Raw genomic sequence first — 16,888 nt, 5'->3', positions numbered from 1 at the left:
TCGACGGCACATAACAACAACAACAACAACAATAAATCATTTCAATTTCTTATTTACAGATCTATTCATGAACTTTCTCAATTTTTTTTATTAGGATATTGCTTTTGTGATGATGGCATAGCAGAGATCTCTGACCTCCTCATCTAACTTCATGAGGGGGAGATGGAATCATCTGCATTAACAGCCCAAGGCCGAGTCCTATGAGGCAGAGGTCAGACATGCCTCCACCCCCCAACCTTTTTACCAAATCTGACACCAACCATCCCTCCCACAGCATTCTACTTCTCAATTGAGTTCAGTAATTCATCGCAATGGCCACACAGAACTCACAGAAAATACTCAGGATCATTTTAGGTTTACTAGAGAAGGAACAATCCAGAAGGAACGCTCAGCATATAGTTCTTCAATTAGGACGGCCTCTTCTCAGCCATGCCTTGCAGGCATGCCTCTCTCTGGTCCTTGGCCCCTCGGCCTGGACTCTGTCCAGCTCTGGCAAGCATTACAAAGCTTTTAGCCCTGCAGGTAAGTGCCTGGAGGCACCTCACTCCACCAGTAAGCCCTGGACAGAAGGTGCTCAGCTCCAGCTCCGTGGGTCAGCAAACCTAACTCCACCAAAACCCGGAGGCACCTTTCTCCACCAGCAAGCCTCATGCCTAAAGATGCTCAGTGGTGGGCTGGGAAGGCCACTGTGCTGACTCCTGGTTCTGCTGCTACTATTTCTCTGCTGCTGCTTCTCACTGTCTATTTCCATCTCTGATGTGAAAGTTCTCTGTCTCCTGGGTCTAGGAGGTTCTCAGTGCAGGGATCCCCAGTACAAAGGACGCACTCCACTCCCATCTCTTTTTCTTGGAGGTCATGAGGTTCCTCCCTTTTCTGCCTCTGATATGGCTCGTTTTAAGCCTAGCAACCTGGTAAAATTGACCAACCCTTGGTAAGGTTCCATATATCTTATTTGCATGGTCCTACCTCCACAAACGTGCCATGCTATGTTATAATATTAGCATTATTAGCAAGCTGTCCAATCCCCTTAGTGGGCCACAAACACCTCAGTTGCATGTTGTTGTTATATACCATCAAGTCAGCCCCAACTCATAGCGACCCCTCCTTGGGTTTCCGAGGCAGTATCACTACGGAAGTAGATTGCCCAACCTTCCTTCCGAGGAGTGGCTGGTGGGTTTGAACTGCCAGCCTCCTGGTTAGCAGTCAAATGCCTTAGGCACTATGCTACCAGAGCTCCTCCTACTATAAATTAAAACACATAACAAACATGTCTGTCATTTGTCACTTACATGTTCCCTCAGTTTGAACACACATAGTTCTTGATCTTCTACACCCATGGTAAAAGCTCCAAGCTTTTCTAAAATGGAACTGGTACCATCTAATCCCCACCAGAACGCCTAACACCACCACCTGTGCACCTTTATAATCAATTTTCTCACAAGTGTACTGTTTTTAAGCCTTAAGTGCAAACGATAATATAGATTAGACTGGGGGACTTACAAACTTGCTAAGTCCAATGAACTCACAATCCTGTTTAACCAAGTGCTGAACTGGAAAATACAGAAAAACTTAAAATTGCTTTTACTTCCTCTATGCTTTGAATCCCTCAAATAACAAGCTGCTCATCATGGTTTGGGATAAAAAATTGTCTTTGGTCCTCCAAAAGATTCAAAAGATCTAACCTGTGGTGAGAAGGCAAAGAAGAAGAGAAAGCGTGAGCTCTAGAGCAGACAAACCTGGGTTTAGAATCCTGCTCTGTCATGTCCTTGCTGTGTGACCTTGATCAAATCATTTTGCCTCTCTGGGCCTCAATTTCCTCATCTATAAAATGAGAATAAAACTATGTGTTTTAGGATTAGTTGATGATTAAATGAGGTAAGGCATATAATGTCTATAGCCAGGAGCCCAGTATGTAGGAGGTGCACTTCAAGAAATGTGATTTTCTGACCCTGGTGGTGCTAAGTCAGTTACTTATTTAATTCAAAGGTTCTTACATAAAATGTTGACCTGAAATAGCTGTCGTAGCAAAACATAATCTGGGGTAAAAACATTTAGGTCAGCTTTCTGTCAACTGCAATTCCAACTGCTATAATTATGCAATCATCAACCACCACTGCGGGACAACAAACCACCAAAGCTGATGTTACTGAAATTGCTAAATACAGTAATTACTTGATTTTCAAGATCATGACCACCAATTCTTTTAAAAAACAACAGAAACTTTTGCAATTAGAAGAGCAAAAGCCTGATTATTAGTTATCCCTGACAGTGGTCTCCAAAGTAGAAAGCTTTTGGTCATTTGTCCAGAATGGCAGCAAACACCGAAGTCTTTCTCAAATTGCTGTTTTCTCACACTCCAAACTCTGAACGAAACAATGCCAACAAAAGAACTGACAGGAAGAAAGAGGGAAAGAAAGGGTATTCTCCATGGAAATTCAGCCTTCTTGGCACTGTTTCCTGGCAAGAGGCTCTAGCCTGGTGAAATAATCAGTAGGAGGAAAACATACCTTATGAAATCTATCAGCATGGCCCCTGTCTATGCAAAAAACAAGGAACATATTCTCCCTGTAAGTGTAGGTTCTAAATGTTAAGGGAAGGGAATGGTAGAGGAGGGGAAGGAAAGGGAACGGAACACAAGAGAAGGGAAGGGATCAAAGTACCGTTGACTAAGCACTTATGTGTAGAGTGTTGTACTACACACTTCAATTATGTTATCGTGCAAATCAAGCTATAAAGTAGTTATTATCCTTCCTCAGAAAATTTCTAATTTTACTTATTTTGTTGTTGGCATATACATAGCAAACATACACCAATTCAACACTCTCTACGTGTGTACTTCAGTGACACTGGTTACGTTCTTTGGATTGTGTAACCATCCTCAACCTCTAATTCTACGTTGTTCCTACACTTTTATTATAAGCTTACTGCCCTTTAAGGTTCCCATCTAATTTTTCAAGTTGCTGTTGTCAATTTGATCTCCTATAGATAGTTCTTAAAATCATATAATGCCCAAGGCAGACATTTTTTACTACTTAAGTTAAACTATTAATTGGTTTTAAAAAGACTTCAGGGGATATTTTGGGTTTAAGGTTTAAAGATTATCCCAGGACAATAGTTTCAGGGGTTCATTCACCCTCCACGGCTCCAGAAAGTCTGGAGTCCATAAGAATTTGACATTGTGTTCTCAATTTACTGCCTTTTGATCAAGATTCTTTTATAAAATCTTTGATAAAAAGGTTCAGTAATGGTAGCTGGGTACCATCCAGTTTTTCTAGTCTCACGGCAAAAGAGGCAGTTGTTTAGGGAAGCAATTAGCCACACGTTCCATTTCCTCCTATATCTGACTCTTTCTTCCTCTGCTGCTCCAAGGCAAACAGAGCCCAACCTTCCTCAGAAATTTTAGGTTTCATAGTTATTAAATGGAACCTCACTCCAGGACCCAGGTCCATCCAACTCTGAAATCTTTTTTTTTTTTTTTTTTTCCATTACACCTTCATCAAATCTCAAAACAATTATGCTAATTCTTCCTTAAAGAAAAGAATCTAATTTAAAATTTGGTTTCAAAAAAAAATAGACAAATAAATCAATCCCAACAAATTAAGTGCCCACCTAAAAAACGACCATTTCTAACATTTACCAGAATGGCAGTACACTCAGAAGTCTTTCTCAAATTGCTGTTTTCTCATACTCCATGCTCTGAAAGGAATAATGCCAACCAAAGAACTGACAAGAAAAAAGACTTTCAGAAAGTCTTTAAAACGAGCTGAAGGATTCATACACAGAACGCCTTTTTCTTTTTTAAAAACTTAATCTATAGAGAAAATGGTACCTGTTGACAATGACAGAGCACTGAAGCAGAAACAAGCATAGAACAGGTACAGGCTTCTCAACCACCTCACGAGTGTCTGCCAACAATATCTCGATAAAATCCAGGAACCAGAGCTTGGCTTGACTTCCAGTCTCTTCTCCATGGCCTTCCAGATAGGCAGACCAGTACACTAGAAAGAAAGAGAATTATACGCCAAGTAATTAATAATTGATTCCTGAAAATGTAGATGCTAGAAAATGTGAGATTAGAGGAAGAAAAATTTCAAGTCTGTCTTTCACTGTTCATTCCTGCCCCAAAATTTTAAACCTAAGCTTTGACATAGCCAGGATAACAACATAAATCTATTATAAACCTGAAACACTTTATATTCCATTATTTGCTAATCTAAACCACCTTTGTGATAGAACAGAAAGAGGATCAGCCTGAAACAAAGTAGATCTAAGTTTTAGTAGCTCTGCTACTACTAGCTTTGTGACTTCAGCCAAACACTCTTTCTTATCCATAAAAAGAAGAGGTTGGATCGTCAAAGATCAACTGATCTGAGGGTTTTGTCTGACTCAGATTTTAATTTTTAAAATGTGACTGTCTTTATGGAAGACATGCACTCTCCAGTGTGTTACTGTCCCCATAACTATTATCTAAAAATCTATCCAATTGACACTTCTATTTTCCATCCCTTGTCATTTGCAATGCCTAGCTTACATTCATATACACATCCAACAAATATTTTACACAGCCCTTACTGTATGCCAGGCAGTATGCCGGCTACTCTAGAATCTAGGTGCTGGATTACTTAGTCCCCTTTCACCAGAAAATTTCACCCATCAATTTCTTCTCTCTTACAGAACTCTGTTATACTGCATAATTATGTAAATCTTGGCAAGATTATGAGAGCTGATTGTGTTCTTAAGCAGTTCTGTCCAAAATGTTCAACTGTCAGCCACACCTGACAAATGGCACAAGTTAACAACCCCATCCCACCCTTGCCCACCAGGCAGCATATAGGAAGACTGATTACCATTGCCTGAGTTGGATATCAGTGCTAACATCAGGAAACACACACACACACACACAGAGCTGCAAAACTGAGATGCACCCCACCCAAGAAAAGGCTTTCACTGAAGTACTTCATCTTTCTCATTAACCTTCATCCATTCCTATTTCTAGTTGTTGTGTTAGAGAGCAGAGGGCAGAAAGGAGGTGTGTGGGCCAGAGAAATGTCCAAGAGATTATGAAATGGAGCCTAAGTTAGAAAGTATCTCCAACAACTTTTCTAGCCTTCCAAGCTGAAAACGGTGAGTGTACATGTGTATGCATCTGTGCGTGGATCTTACCCAACACAGTTCTGCCTGCCACAAAAGGATTTTAAACTCAAGGTGACTCAACACTTGTCTTCAATAGCCTGACAGGTAGGCGAAAGAAGCATAAAAGAAGGAATATGTTTCAAAAACAGGAGTAATAAACACCATTGCCCTAGCAAGCTGACTAGAAGTGCTGTATTTTACAAAACGCCTCAGAGAGAGGCAAAGCTAATTTCATTTGAACTCCAAACCAGTCATGCCTCTGAAACCTACAATCGCCTAAGGACACAAATCAATCCTAGGGTCCAGTTAAAGGCTTGCTGACCAGAGGTAGGAACAACAGAACACACCACCAAGATTTAAATAGCTCATTACAGAATCAAAGGGTAACAACCCAGGGAGAGAACACACACACCCCCACAATGGTTCACAAACGAAAATCTAGAAAAGCTTGCAATAGTTCTGGCATTTAGGGCGTTACAAGTACACTAGAAATAAAAGCACTCTCTGTTGCAGCAGCTGTTCAGACAGAGCAGGGGGTAATGTTTACTTAATACTTCGGGTTGATGGGGGATGTATCATAGTTCAGTCTGTCAGCTACATACGTGGAACTCCATTTATGTACACAGCGATAAGATTATGTTTGAACAATGACAGAGCACGTTTGAAACAGTCTATTCAGTGGTATGAGTAATCAAGAATAAAGCTATTAAATAAAATGTCGCAGATATTTGAGAAAGTTACAGAACAGACTGCCACGAATAGCTTTGCTTATATTTTCAGACATTGTTTTCCAAATAGCTGGAAAAATGAACAGACTGTTCCGGGAGGTCGTCTTTCCAATTTGTTCCTAGTTTCCAGTCTGTTAATCGCATAAAGCACAAGGAGAGTCTGCTAATGCTCCTTACTAACTGCATTTATTATCGGTCGGGCACGACCACCATGAGGTTGGAGAAGGTACAGCTTTCCTGGAATCCCGTCTAAGGCTTTCTCTTTTGACTTCCTTTCACCTTTGTGTTCACCGCGGCCACCACAGGCCCCTCTCTGGGGCATCATCTTCAAAATCCAGAATAACGCAAGTCTCCTATTACAATTTACACATCGTGCCGCCTTATTCTGCATCAACTTTCTATCCTGGTGGGGAGATCACACACCAGAGGCAGCAGCTAAGGGAGAGGCTGCAGAGGTCGTAGGTGGAAGGAGTGGAGCGCCCTGAGTCCGGTCAGTTTGTCAGTCTGTCAGGTGATGGAGCTGCATGAGAGGCCAGAGCCCGAAAGCAGCAGGGTTCAGCCTAGGGCCCGAGCTTACACCTGCAAGGCCAAAAGCAGCTGGCTAACTTGGCCAGGCCAGGAGCTCCACCTCCGAGTCACAACACTTAGCCTGCGCAACCCCAAGATCTCCCATCCCGCTTGCCCCTCCCCTGAGCTCAGGGTCCTTGGCTTGGCAGCCAGCCGCCCCCGGCCACCTACCGGGGCTCAGAGCCACACAGAGGGGCCCTGACTCTAGGCAGCCTCTGCCTCCTCCCGGTCCATGGGGTCGGGGCCCCAACCTTCCCTCTCCTCACCCAGGGAAAGAGGAAGAGGAAGAAGGTAGTGCGGGCTCCCCACCCTGACCAGCTACCTCTCGCCTCAGCCTTCTAGGACAGCCACGGCCGCCGGAAACACCGCCTCCTCCCACCTCCCCGGACTCAACCCGGAAGCACACCCTTTCTTACTAACCCAGCCCGCCTTCCCCCGGAAGCACAATTTAAGCCACGAGCCCGAAGGGGAGGAGGGGCAGCACTGGGAAGATAGTACTACGCCCACGTGAAGGAATCTGGGCCCTCAACCTTTCACCTCCAGCTCTAGAGAGGCGGTCTGCAACTTTGCCTCCCTCGCACAAGCTCAAGGTCCCAGAGTAGGGCAATACCCACAAGGAAGATGGCGACAACAGCAGCACCTCCTACGGCTTAGCGCCCAGCCGTGCTATTGGCCAAAGGTTGAAGTGAACTAGCCGTGGATTGGTCGAGAGCGGTGCGTGGGAGGGGGTGGAGCTGCGGCAGCCTGGAGCCCCGAGTGGGCAACGCAGCGTGAGCAGCTGCCCCAGTAGCGGCCCCAGGTTCCCGGAGCATCGTGCTCGGAGAAGACTTCGCCGCTCCGGGCCGCAGCCTGGTGAGCTCAGCCCCCTTCGGGCCCTACCCAGCATCCTAGCTGGGATCTCTCCGAACGGGCGCTGATCGATGCCGACATACCCCGGGGACCCTGTCGCGACTCCATCGCTCCATATCGCGACATCATCGTGCCCTGTCGAGACTCCATTTTGTCACAGCCCTTTTCAATATATATCTATATATTTTTTTAATTTGCCCTGTCATCTTTGGGGGCTATCCCATGTCGTGATTTTGCCGTGATCTCTCCGTGACATCACCGCGCCATCGTGAAGTGTGACCTCATCGCTGCCCTGTCGTGACTTCATCAATGTCGTGTTGTGACCTGGCTGCGGTGGGACAGGTGGTGACCGCCAGAAACCCTCTGCCCCTTTTCATCTCCCCATCTCAGCAGCCCCGCTTCGATTATCCGGCTTTTGGATTCTCCGTTGTACTGGGAGCTACCTGGGACCCCTTCTTGTTTCTCCAACCTCAGCCAGCATCTCCAGGCTGGTAGCAGGGCGAGGAGGGGGAGCTCAAGGGGTTAATTTTGCTGTTGCTGCTGCTGCTGCTGCTGCTGCTGCTGCTGCTGCTGCTGCAGCAGCCTTTGCCCGGGGGAGGGAGAGGAGAGAAGGCAAGGAGCCTGCGGGGGCGTCTGTGAGCCCTGGCTGTACGAGTGGGGTCCCCAGAGGGGGCTCCAAGCCTACGGTCTGCACCCTGCAAGCTCACTTTTGCTGAAGCTCATCCCTTGTCTCCTGTGAAGAAGGGAGGGGAAAGGAAGTCTAGGATGCCCTTTTCCCCCTTGTAGCCTGAGTCCGGATAATCGAACTTCGCCCATGTATGTCTTCATTCCTCCCTGTCTGTCCTTACCACACCCTCCCTGTGTGCCTTGATGAAAGGAGATAAGACCAGGCCTCTGGTGCCAGGGACAGCTGAGCAGTGGGGCCAGTCCCCTCCCACCCCCAGGAGATTGGTGAGGAGAGCTATCCAACTGAGCAGCAGGATGCATGGTCCTTCTTTCCCGCTTTCCAGAGGTGACCTTGGACCAGGGTCCCTTCCTTTTCCCTAAGGATTTTCAGGTCCAGCCCCTTAAAGAGGCTGTCCTGAGGGAGGTCAGTCCTGAGTACCCCACTTCCCCTGATTCACCACTCCCTCTGTGCTAATCCCTCCCTCCATCTTCCACCCCCACCCCCACCCCCGCCCCTCCTCTGCAGAGGGATGCTCAGTCCCTCTTGTGTTCACAGTTGGGCAAGGCGAGCACCATGGCCTCGGATTGTGAGCCAGCTCTGAACCAGGCAGAGGGCCGAAACCCCACCCTGGAACGCTACCTGGGAGCCCTCCGTGAGGCCAAGAATGACAGCGAGCAGTTTGCAGCCCTGCTGCTAGTAAGAAACTGGCTGAAAATTGGGAAGTGGGAAGAGCTGGGTGGTTGGGCTCTCTAGGAATGGGGTCATTGAGTCTCCAAGGACATACAGATGGTGCTGGGACCCCGGAGACACCAAAGAGGGGCCAAGACCCCTTCCTTTGCACTCTGTTTTGCTCCCCTGAGAATGAGGGCAGAGGGAAGAATGGGAGTGAAGGAGGGTTTGGGGCCCTGGAGGAGGCTGCCTGGGGCGTCCCAGAGCAGATGGGAGCTGACTCATAGGGTAACAGCAGCAGGTAGTAACTAGTGCAGAGTACTTGAGGGCTGGGGATGGCTGCTCTGGGGGTGGAAAGAGTAGCAGGATTGGAAGTGACTGGGGAGGAAACCTAAGGGATAGCCAGGGTGGCAATAAGTAGGTTGAGGATAAGGGAGCTGGTTTGGGCTTAGCCTTGTTGGAGGAACCTAAGCTGGGGACAGCAGAGCAGGAGCTGCAGTGCTGGGAAGGGGGGTAGTTGGTGTGTGGGGGTAAAGGGAGGAGGGAGAACAGCCACTGCTTGTTTGCCATGGCAACAGGGAGAAGGCTCCAGAGTCAAGGGCTCACACTGCAGCAGAGGAGGTGTTTAGGTGAAATAGAAGGGGAAGTGTTTTGACAGCGGAGCGGCGAGACACAGGAGCCATTTCCCCTGAGAAGGTGGCGGGAACGATCAGAGACTTCTCCAGAGGAAGCAATTAGGGAGGACCCTTATTCCTTGGAGGATTTTAAACACTGAGTTCTAAGCCCCTTCCCAGTCAGATTGTGGACATCTAGATTAAGCTTCAGGAAGACCCTCCCCACTGACCAGGTTATGAAATGCCAGGGTGAGTGGTTGAGAAGAAATAGACCTCCCTTGACAGAGGTATCTTAGATGAGAGGGAACCCAGAGGCCACACCTCTCTGGAAAGAGCTGGATAAGATGATCTCTGGGAGGCTTCCTGACCCAGAGTGAGTCTGTTGCATAACCTAATCCTGCTAGTCCTTAATGCTTCAGGGGGCAGGGAAGGGACCGTCCCCTTTTTCATCCTACTGACAGTACGTGCCCCCCCCACCAGGTGACCAAGGCAGTCAAAGCAGGTGACATCGATGCCAAAACTCGGCGGCGGATCTTCGATGCTGTGGGCTTTACCTTCCCCAATCGCCTCCTGACCACCAAGGAGGCACCGGATGGCTGCCCCGACCATGTTCTGCGGGCCCTGGGTGTGGCCCTGCTGGCCTGCTTCTGCAGTGACCCTGAGCTGGCCGCCCATCCCCAGGTCCTGAACAAGATCCCCATCCTTAGCACCTTCCTCACAGCCCGGGGGGACCCCGATGATGCTGCCCGCCGCTCTATGATTGACGACACCTACCAATGCCTGACAGCTGTGGCAGGCACACCCCGCGGGCCCCGGCACCTCATTGCTGGTGGCACTGTATCTGCCCTGTGTCAGGCATACCTAGGGCATGGTTATGGTTTTGACCAAGCACTGGCACTCCTTGTGGGGCTGCTGGCTGCTGCCGAGACCCAGTGCTGGAAGGAGGCAGAGCCTGACCTGCTGGCTGTGTTGCGAGGCCTCAGTGAGGATTTCCAGAAAGCTGAGGATGCCAGCAAGTTTGAGCTCTGCCAGCTGCTGCCCCTCTTTCTGCCCCCAACAACCGTGCCCCCTGAATGCCTCCGGGATCTGCAGGCCGGGCTGGCACGCATCCTGGGCAGCAAGCTGAGCTCCTGGCAGCGTAATCCTGCACTAAAGCTGGCAGCCCGCTTGGCACACGCCTGTGGCTCTGACTGGATCCCGGCTGGCAACTCGGGGAGCAAGTTCCTGGCCCTGCTGGTGAACCTGGCATGCGTTGAGGTGCGGCTGGCACTAGAGGAGACAGGCTCGGAGGTAAAAGAGGATGTAGTAACCGCCTGCTACGCCCTCATGGAGCTGGGCATCCAGGAGTGCACCCGCTGTGAGCAGTCCCTGCTTAAGGAGCCGCAGAAGGTGCAGCTCGTGAGCATCATGAAGGAGGCCATTGGGGCTGTCATTCACTACCTGCAGCAGGTAAGGGTGTCACGGTCCATAGATGGATCCCAGGGTGGAGGAAGCCAATGCAGGAGCCAGAAACCAAGGGAAAGGGAATGGTGAAGTGCCCCCTCACCCACCCAACATGTGATGGGAAACAGGGAAGATGCCTGTCCACGCACGCTGATGCTGCAGCAGGCACACCCGGGAGTAGTGTTTGGCCTCCCCCCCGCTCCTCCCAGAGCCTCCACACAAGCACCATACCACACACCATATGCGCATTCACATCACAGTACACAGACACACACACAACACAGTAACCTCCCACCCACACAACAACCTCCCCTCAACACACTATACATGACACACCTCTCCTTAACACATACACGAGAAGCAGTGTGTTCTCCATCTATAACACTGTTTTACATACACATACATACAAACTGGTGATTATTCAGGGACAGAGAGCAAGGCAGCCTGGTTTTTGGTTTCTGTAGTGGTTTGGTTAATGCTATTTGACTCCCTCCCCTATTTCTTCCTCCCTCCCTGTCTGAGAGTCCAGCCCTCTTGTCCCAGGGATTCAGTCCTCACTTTAGTCATTTTACTAGCCTGCTCCAGCCACTGAACCCACAAGCCATGTAGCTCACACACTACCAAACTCTCATTGTCTTTCTAATTTAGCCCAAAAGGGGATATCTCCTCCTGCCACTCCCACCGATGAGGGAGTATGCACAGTAGCCAGGGTCCTATCCTCCTACCCTATGTCAGAGCTACTATAGAGGAGTGTTTACTTAGCTTTGGACCTGTGAATTTCCTTCTAGCCTTCAAGATGGGGCACAGAGGGGATTAGGATGCGCTTTGAGTCCCAATGAGTGTGGGGTGTGTTGTCTGAGGTTCGGCTCACTCCGCAGATACACACTGAGTATATGCTCCAGGCCAGGCATCTGTTGGGGGTGTGTCTGCTTTGTGTTAGGTGCTGGACACAGGGCACAGCAAAGCTTGGTACCTGCCTCTAAAGGGCTTCTAGGCTAGAACCCTCTCCTAGTCATGTTGTTTCTGGGGTAGCCAAATAGAGGAGTGTCTCTGGTCCTGCCCCATCTCAAGGGGGTCCTGTGGCAACAGGTGGGGTCGGAGAAGCAGAAGGAACCATTTGTGTTTGCCTCGGTGCGGATCCTGGGCGCCTGGCTGGCCGAGGAGACCTCATCGCTGCGCAAGGAGGTCTGCCAGCTGCTGCCCTTCCTCGTCCGCTATGCCAAGACCCTCTATGAGGAGGCTGAGGAGGCCAGTGACCTCTCCCAGCAGGTGGCCAACCTGGCCATCTCCCCTACCACTCCAGGGCCCACCTGGCCAGGAGACGCTCTCCGGTGAGTTTGCAGTCATAGTCTATCCACCTAGACCTTGTTCTGAGAAAAGTATAACACAGGGATCCCTTCCCCAAACTAGGCTATGCCAGTCTCTTGACTGGGGCATGAGATTTTCTATAGGATTATTTCGTTTTGGAGAGACCTGTTCTCACAGGGCTCTTGGGCTGCCAAATGTCACTTAACAACCCCAAATTTCTTTATAAAAAGAGAACTCATTTATTGGGCACCTGCTCTTTCCCAGACATTTTGCTCTACCTTTTGCCAAAGTGATCTCATTTGGTCTATACAGTGAATCTATGGCGTAAGTCTTATTCTCATTTTAAAGAGGCTCAAAGAGGTAAAGTAACTTGCTCAAAACCACATTTGAGCCCAAATTTGATCCTAGGCTTATGTAACTCCAAAGCTCGTATTTTTTCTATGGCCTCTACAAGGAAGTATCTTTCTTTTCCCCAATTTCCATTTCTCTTAGGTAGGGTGTCCCCAAAAAGCAAATTCTGTGCCTTCATCTCTTCCAACCCCACACACATCTGTCCCTTCCACACCCCCAGGCTCCTTCTCCCCGGCTGGTGCCACCTGACAGTGGAAGATGGGCCCCGGGAGATCCTGATCAAAGAGGGGGCTCCCTCACTCCTGTGCAAGTATTTCCTGCAACAGTGGGAACTCACATCCCCTGGACATGACACCTCAGTGTTGCCCGACAGCGTGGAGATCGGCCTGCAGACTTGCTGCCACATCTTCCTCAACCTCGTGGTCACTGCACCAGGGCTGATCAAGTGAGGGGCTTGGGAGGGGCTGGGGAGGAAGCAAAGGGGGCTGCTCAAACTTGCCTCAAACTTCAGTCTCCTGTTTTGCTTCCCTGTGCCAACAGGTTTCTGTTAGTGTTTGTTTTGGTTACCTAGTACCACTCTGACAAGAATATACCACAAATGGGATGGCTGGAACAAACAGGAGCTTTTTCTTTTACAGTTTGGAGGTTTTAAGTCCAAGTTCAAAGTGTCAGGCTCTAGAGGCTGGGTGAAAGCCCCTCAGCCTTGGGCTTTTCTGCTCTGCTTCCTGCTCCCGGCCTGCTGAAGCTAGAGGCTTTTCTTTACTCAGACAGCTGCTGGCTGCTGACACTGACAAGCCCAAGGTTGACAAGTAAAAGGCACCGTCCCGATGTTACCAACCACACAGCAGGCTGTTAATTCAAGTCCATTGAAAGTCCCAAAACTGGCAGAGCACGGCAGGCTGCTGAACAACAAAATGGCTACATGCAGGGTTCAAGTGTGCCATAAGCTAGAGACCATTCCCAAAACGTTTCTCATACACAGGAAGCAGACCACATACCCAAAGCAGCTGCTTAGCTGCTCCAGTAGATTCCACCAGGGAGTTAATTACCAGTCTCACCAGGGAATAATTACATTCAGCTGCCCAGCCACCAACCACGCCCAGCCAAGTTGCCACACAAACTTCACCACCACAGTGTTAGAGTGAAAATGTGTCATAGTAGACAAATGGCAGCCCCACACAAGGATTTCACACACCTTGAACCCCCAGGAATTCTCCAGGCATATCTTCCCATTCTAGCCCTAACCCAGTCTCTGCTCCCCAGATGCCATGTTGCAATCTAGTATTACCTCTTCCTTCTGCTGCCTAATTTCTTGCCAAAGCCTGGCCCAGTGATGCTGGGAGCTTAGGATCCCAGGTCTTCTAAAGGGTTGATGTGGTTCTACTAACCCCCACCTCTCTCCATCCTTCCCCAGGCGTGATGCCTGCTTCACATCTCTCATGAACACCCTGATGACGTCGCTGCCTGCACTCGTGCAGCAACAGGGGAGGCTGCTGCTAGCCGCCAATGTAGCCACCCTGGGCCTCCTCATGGCCCGGCTCCTTAGCACCTCTCCAGGTAAGCCCTTGGGGACCCAGTCTTAATGAGTGGCGGTTAGAAGACCTGGGCAGACCTCCTCTGTTCCAGGCATAAGTCACCATCATCAGAAAAAGATTTTACAGAATTTTCCAGCCAAGAGGAAATCTCTGAAGTATACTCCCATCCCCCACCCCCACCTTCTCAAAATGACAACGTTCCTTCCTCCTAAAGATTTTTAAGGCAAGGTCTGGTGGGTGTTAAGTGCAGGCCTGCTCAGAGGCACAGGCATAGGCCTTTAGAATCCCCAGCGGCCCCGGAAATAAGAATCCAGTGTTTTCAAGGTGGAGCCACCCCCACTCAGGCCTGAGTCAGAAACCTAACTTCCCTCCATTAAGGTTTTTGTCTACTCAGTACCTCACCTCCTTGGTGGCAAGCTTCAGGGTTCTGTATTCCTCTGCAATACTCTCCCCAAATCTGGCTGAGTATGGGGGGAGGGGTGTCCCCTCCAGCCCCTGCCAGCCCTCTGTGTCTCCCACTTTGGCTGTGGGTGTCTGCTTGGGTCCCTCTGTCCCCGCCTGTTCCCTATGCCCCATCTGTCAGGTTGGAGGAGCTGAGCAGATGCCTGGGAACAGGGTGTAATGTACCCTTAGCTGCCTCTTCATTCCCTGTGTGGGGACCGCAGCAGGGTACCCTGCAGTGGGAAGGGGGAGGCATGGCCCAGTGGTTGAGAAGGCCCCCAGACTCCTGCAGTCCCAGGCTGCACCTCCATGGCCCGTGAGTAGAGCCACCACATCCTGTCCCCAGTGCTGACTTCCCCCACAAATGCCACCAGGTTAGACTAACAGCCTCCTGGAAAGCTGCTGCTGTGTGGGGGCACACCCCTGCCTAGAAGGTAAGCAAAAGTCATTTCACCAGCTCATGTTCCCCTCTGGCACCCCCTTCTGGCCCAAGCATCAAATGGCTGTAGCCCCCTTAGCCTTTGGAAGAACTCTTGACCAAGCAGCTGCTGTGGTTACCACTGGGACTGCTGGAGGACTCTCCCACATTCTGTACCTTAGAACTCTTGGTAGTAAGGGTACTGAGATGTTGCTGTTGCTGTTGCTGTTGTTGTTGTTGTTGTGTGCCATCAAGTCGATTCTGAGTCCTAGCAACCCGATAGGACAGAGTAGGGCTGCCCTAGGGTTTCCTAGGCTAAAATCTTCACAGGAGCAGATCATCAGGTCTTTTCCCCCACAGAGCCACTAGTGGGTTCAAACCAGTGACTTGAAAGTCAGCAACCAGGCTTTTAACCAGTGCGCCACCAGGCCTCCTTAGATTAGCACTATTGTCCAATTTTTACAAATGAAAAAACTGAGATTCAGAGACGTTAAATAAATTACCCAAGGTCCATAGAAATTTCAAAGGTGGGGTTTGAACCCAGACAGTCTGACTTCAGGCTCTACTGCCTTGGAACAGAAGTATGTCCACACAGGAAGGGAAAGGTGGGGTCTCATAAAGCAGCTTGCCCACTGGTTCATGCCCCTGCACCCTCCTTGCCTTCCAGCTCTTCAGGGGACACCAGCCTCCCGAGGCTTCTTTGCAGCTGCCATCCTCTTCCTTTCACAGTCCCACGTGGCACGGGCCACACCTGGCTCGGACCAGGCAGTGCTGGCCCTGTCCCCTGACTATGAGGGCATCTGGGCCGACTTACAGGAGCTCTGGTTCCTAGGTATGCAGGCCTTCACAGGCTGCGTGCCACTGCTGCCCTGGCTGGCCCCCGCTGCCCTGCGTTCCCGCTGGCCACAGGAGCTGCTCCAGCTGCTGGGCAGCGTCAGCCCCACCTCCGTCAAGCCTGAGATGGTGGCTGCCTATCAGGGTGTCCTGGTGGAGCTGGCCCGGGCCAACCGGCTGTGCCGGGAAGCCATGCGGCTTCAAGCAGGCGAGGAGACAGCCAGCCACTATCGCATGGCCGCCCTGGAGCAGTGCCTGTCAGAGCCCTGAGGGGTGTCCACTGGGGACAGACCCAGGGGTGGTAGTGAGGGAAGGAGGGAGGAGGCATCTTCCCTGAAGCCCCCAAACTAAATCTTCCTCTAGACTCTACCCGCAAACCCCCTAGCTTTCTGGCTTTTCTGAGGGCGAGGGCGTAGTGCCTGCCCTTCAAGTGTAAGGAACTGTATCCTGTCCCCCGGGCCTTCACAGGGGCAGGGATCAGCTTGGAAATCAACATGGATGTCCCTGCCAGGCTGGGGAAGGTTGGAGTGACCCCCAGGGAGGGGGCACTAGGTATTGTGCCCGACATCTGGCTCCCCACAGGAGGGAGGCCCTGGGGTAGGACAGGGCTGGCAGGAGCTGACTCCCTCAGCCCATGTGCCCTGCCGGCCAGGGCGTGGGCTCCCCTAGGCTGTGGTGCCCCCTCTGGCCCTCCAGGTCTCACGTCCTTTAAATTGGCCCTTTTGCTCTTGCCCTTGGACCCTTGGGCAGAGAGCAGGCTCAGGCCATTGACATCACAGTTCTTACCAGCTTTGATGACCCAGGGTCTGAACTGCCTCCATCCTTCCTGGGGGCAGACAGGCCTGGTAAGGGGGTGGGGAAACCTCCTTCCACCTAAGCTTCCTTGAGGAGACCTAGGAGTCCTTGATCCCTGGTCTCCAGGCTTTTGTGTTGTGTTGCAGCAGAGTGACAGTGGGGGTTGAGGGGTTATTTATTTTGCCTGTCCTTACCCTGCTTGGACGCCTAAGCGTCTGATCCCTGTTCCCCTGGTGCCATCTGGCCTGGCTAGAGGCAGGAACAGGAGGGACCCTTCTCCAGATTCCGCATGTTTCCACAGTGATTGCACCCCATCGCCACTGTGGTGCCTGGCTCTAACTCCCACCCGTACTATGACTCCTCTCTGCAGAGACGCGACTTGCGGCTCCAGCAGGGGTTACCTTTCCTATGATCCCAGGCTCCCCGACCCTGGTTCCTTCCCCTCCCCCTTCCTTCCCCCCAGTATGTTCTGTGATCGCCAAGTTCAAAGCTGTGCACATGTGAACACTCAATAAATGTTCATTGGTGACAAGATG

At 50.5% G+C, this 16,888-nt stretch overlaps 2 protein-coding genes across 2 annotated transcripts in view; one reads left to right on the top strand and one right to left on the bottom strand.

The window, feature by feature from the left end:
- KIAA0319L (KIAA0319 like) overlaps positions 1-3,977 on the bottom strand; it is a 170,255-nt gene extending 166,278 nt beyond the window's left edge. The window contains exon 1 of the mRNA XM_007947661.2: positions 3,830-3,977. Within this exon, the coding sequence (XP_007945852.1) occupies positions 3,830-3,971 (142 nt within the window). The 5' untranslated portion in view covers positions 3,972-3,977. The remainder of the gene's footprint in view (positions 1-3,829) is intronic.
- Positions 3,978-7,586: 3,609 nt separating this feature from the next.
- NCDN (neurochondrin) lies at positions 7,587-15,827 on the top strand. Its single transcript, XM_007947658.2, has 7 exons — positions 7,587-7,619; positions 8,500-8,640; positions 9,708-10,676; positions 11,760-12,001; positions 12,550-12,774; positions 13,744-13,886; positions 15,391-15,827. The coding sequence occupies exons 1-7, from the start codon at positions 7,587-7,589 to the stop codon at positions 15,825-15,827; spliced, it is 2,190 nt and encodes a 729-aa protein (XP_007945849.1).
- The last annotated feature ends 1,061 nt before the right edge of the window (positions 15,828-16,888 follow it).

This window comes from Orycteropus afer, unplaced genomic scaffold, assembly GCF_000298275.1.
Source record: "Orycteropus afer afer isolate SDZICR_OR568_19922 unplaced genomic scaffold, OryAfe1.0 scaffold00192, whole genome shotgun sequence".
NCBI lineage: Eukaryota > Metazoa > Chordata > Mammalia > Tubulidentata > Orycteropodidae > Orycteropus > Orycteropus afer.
This window is presented reverse-complemented; position numbering and strand designations above follow the sequence as displayed.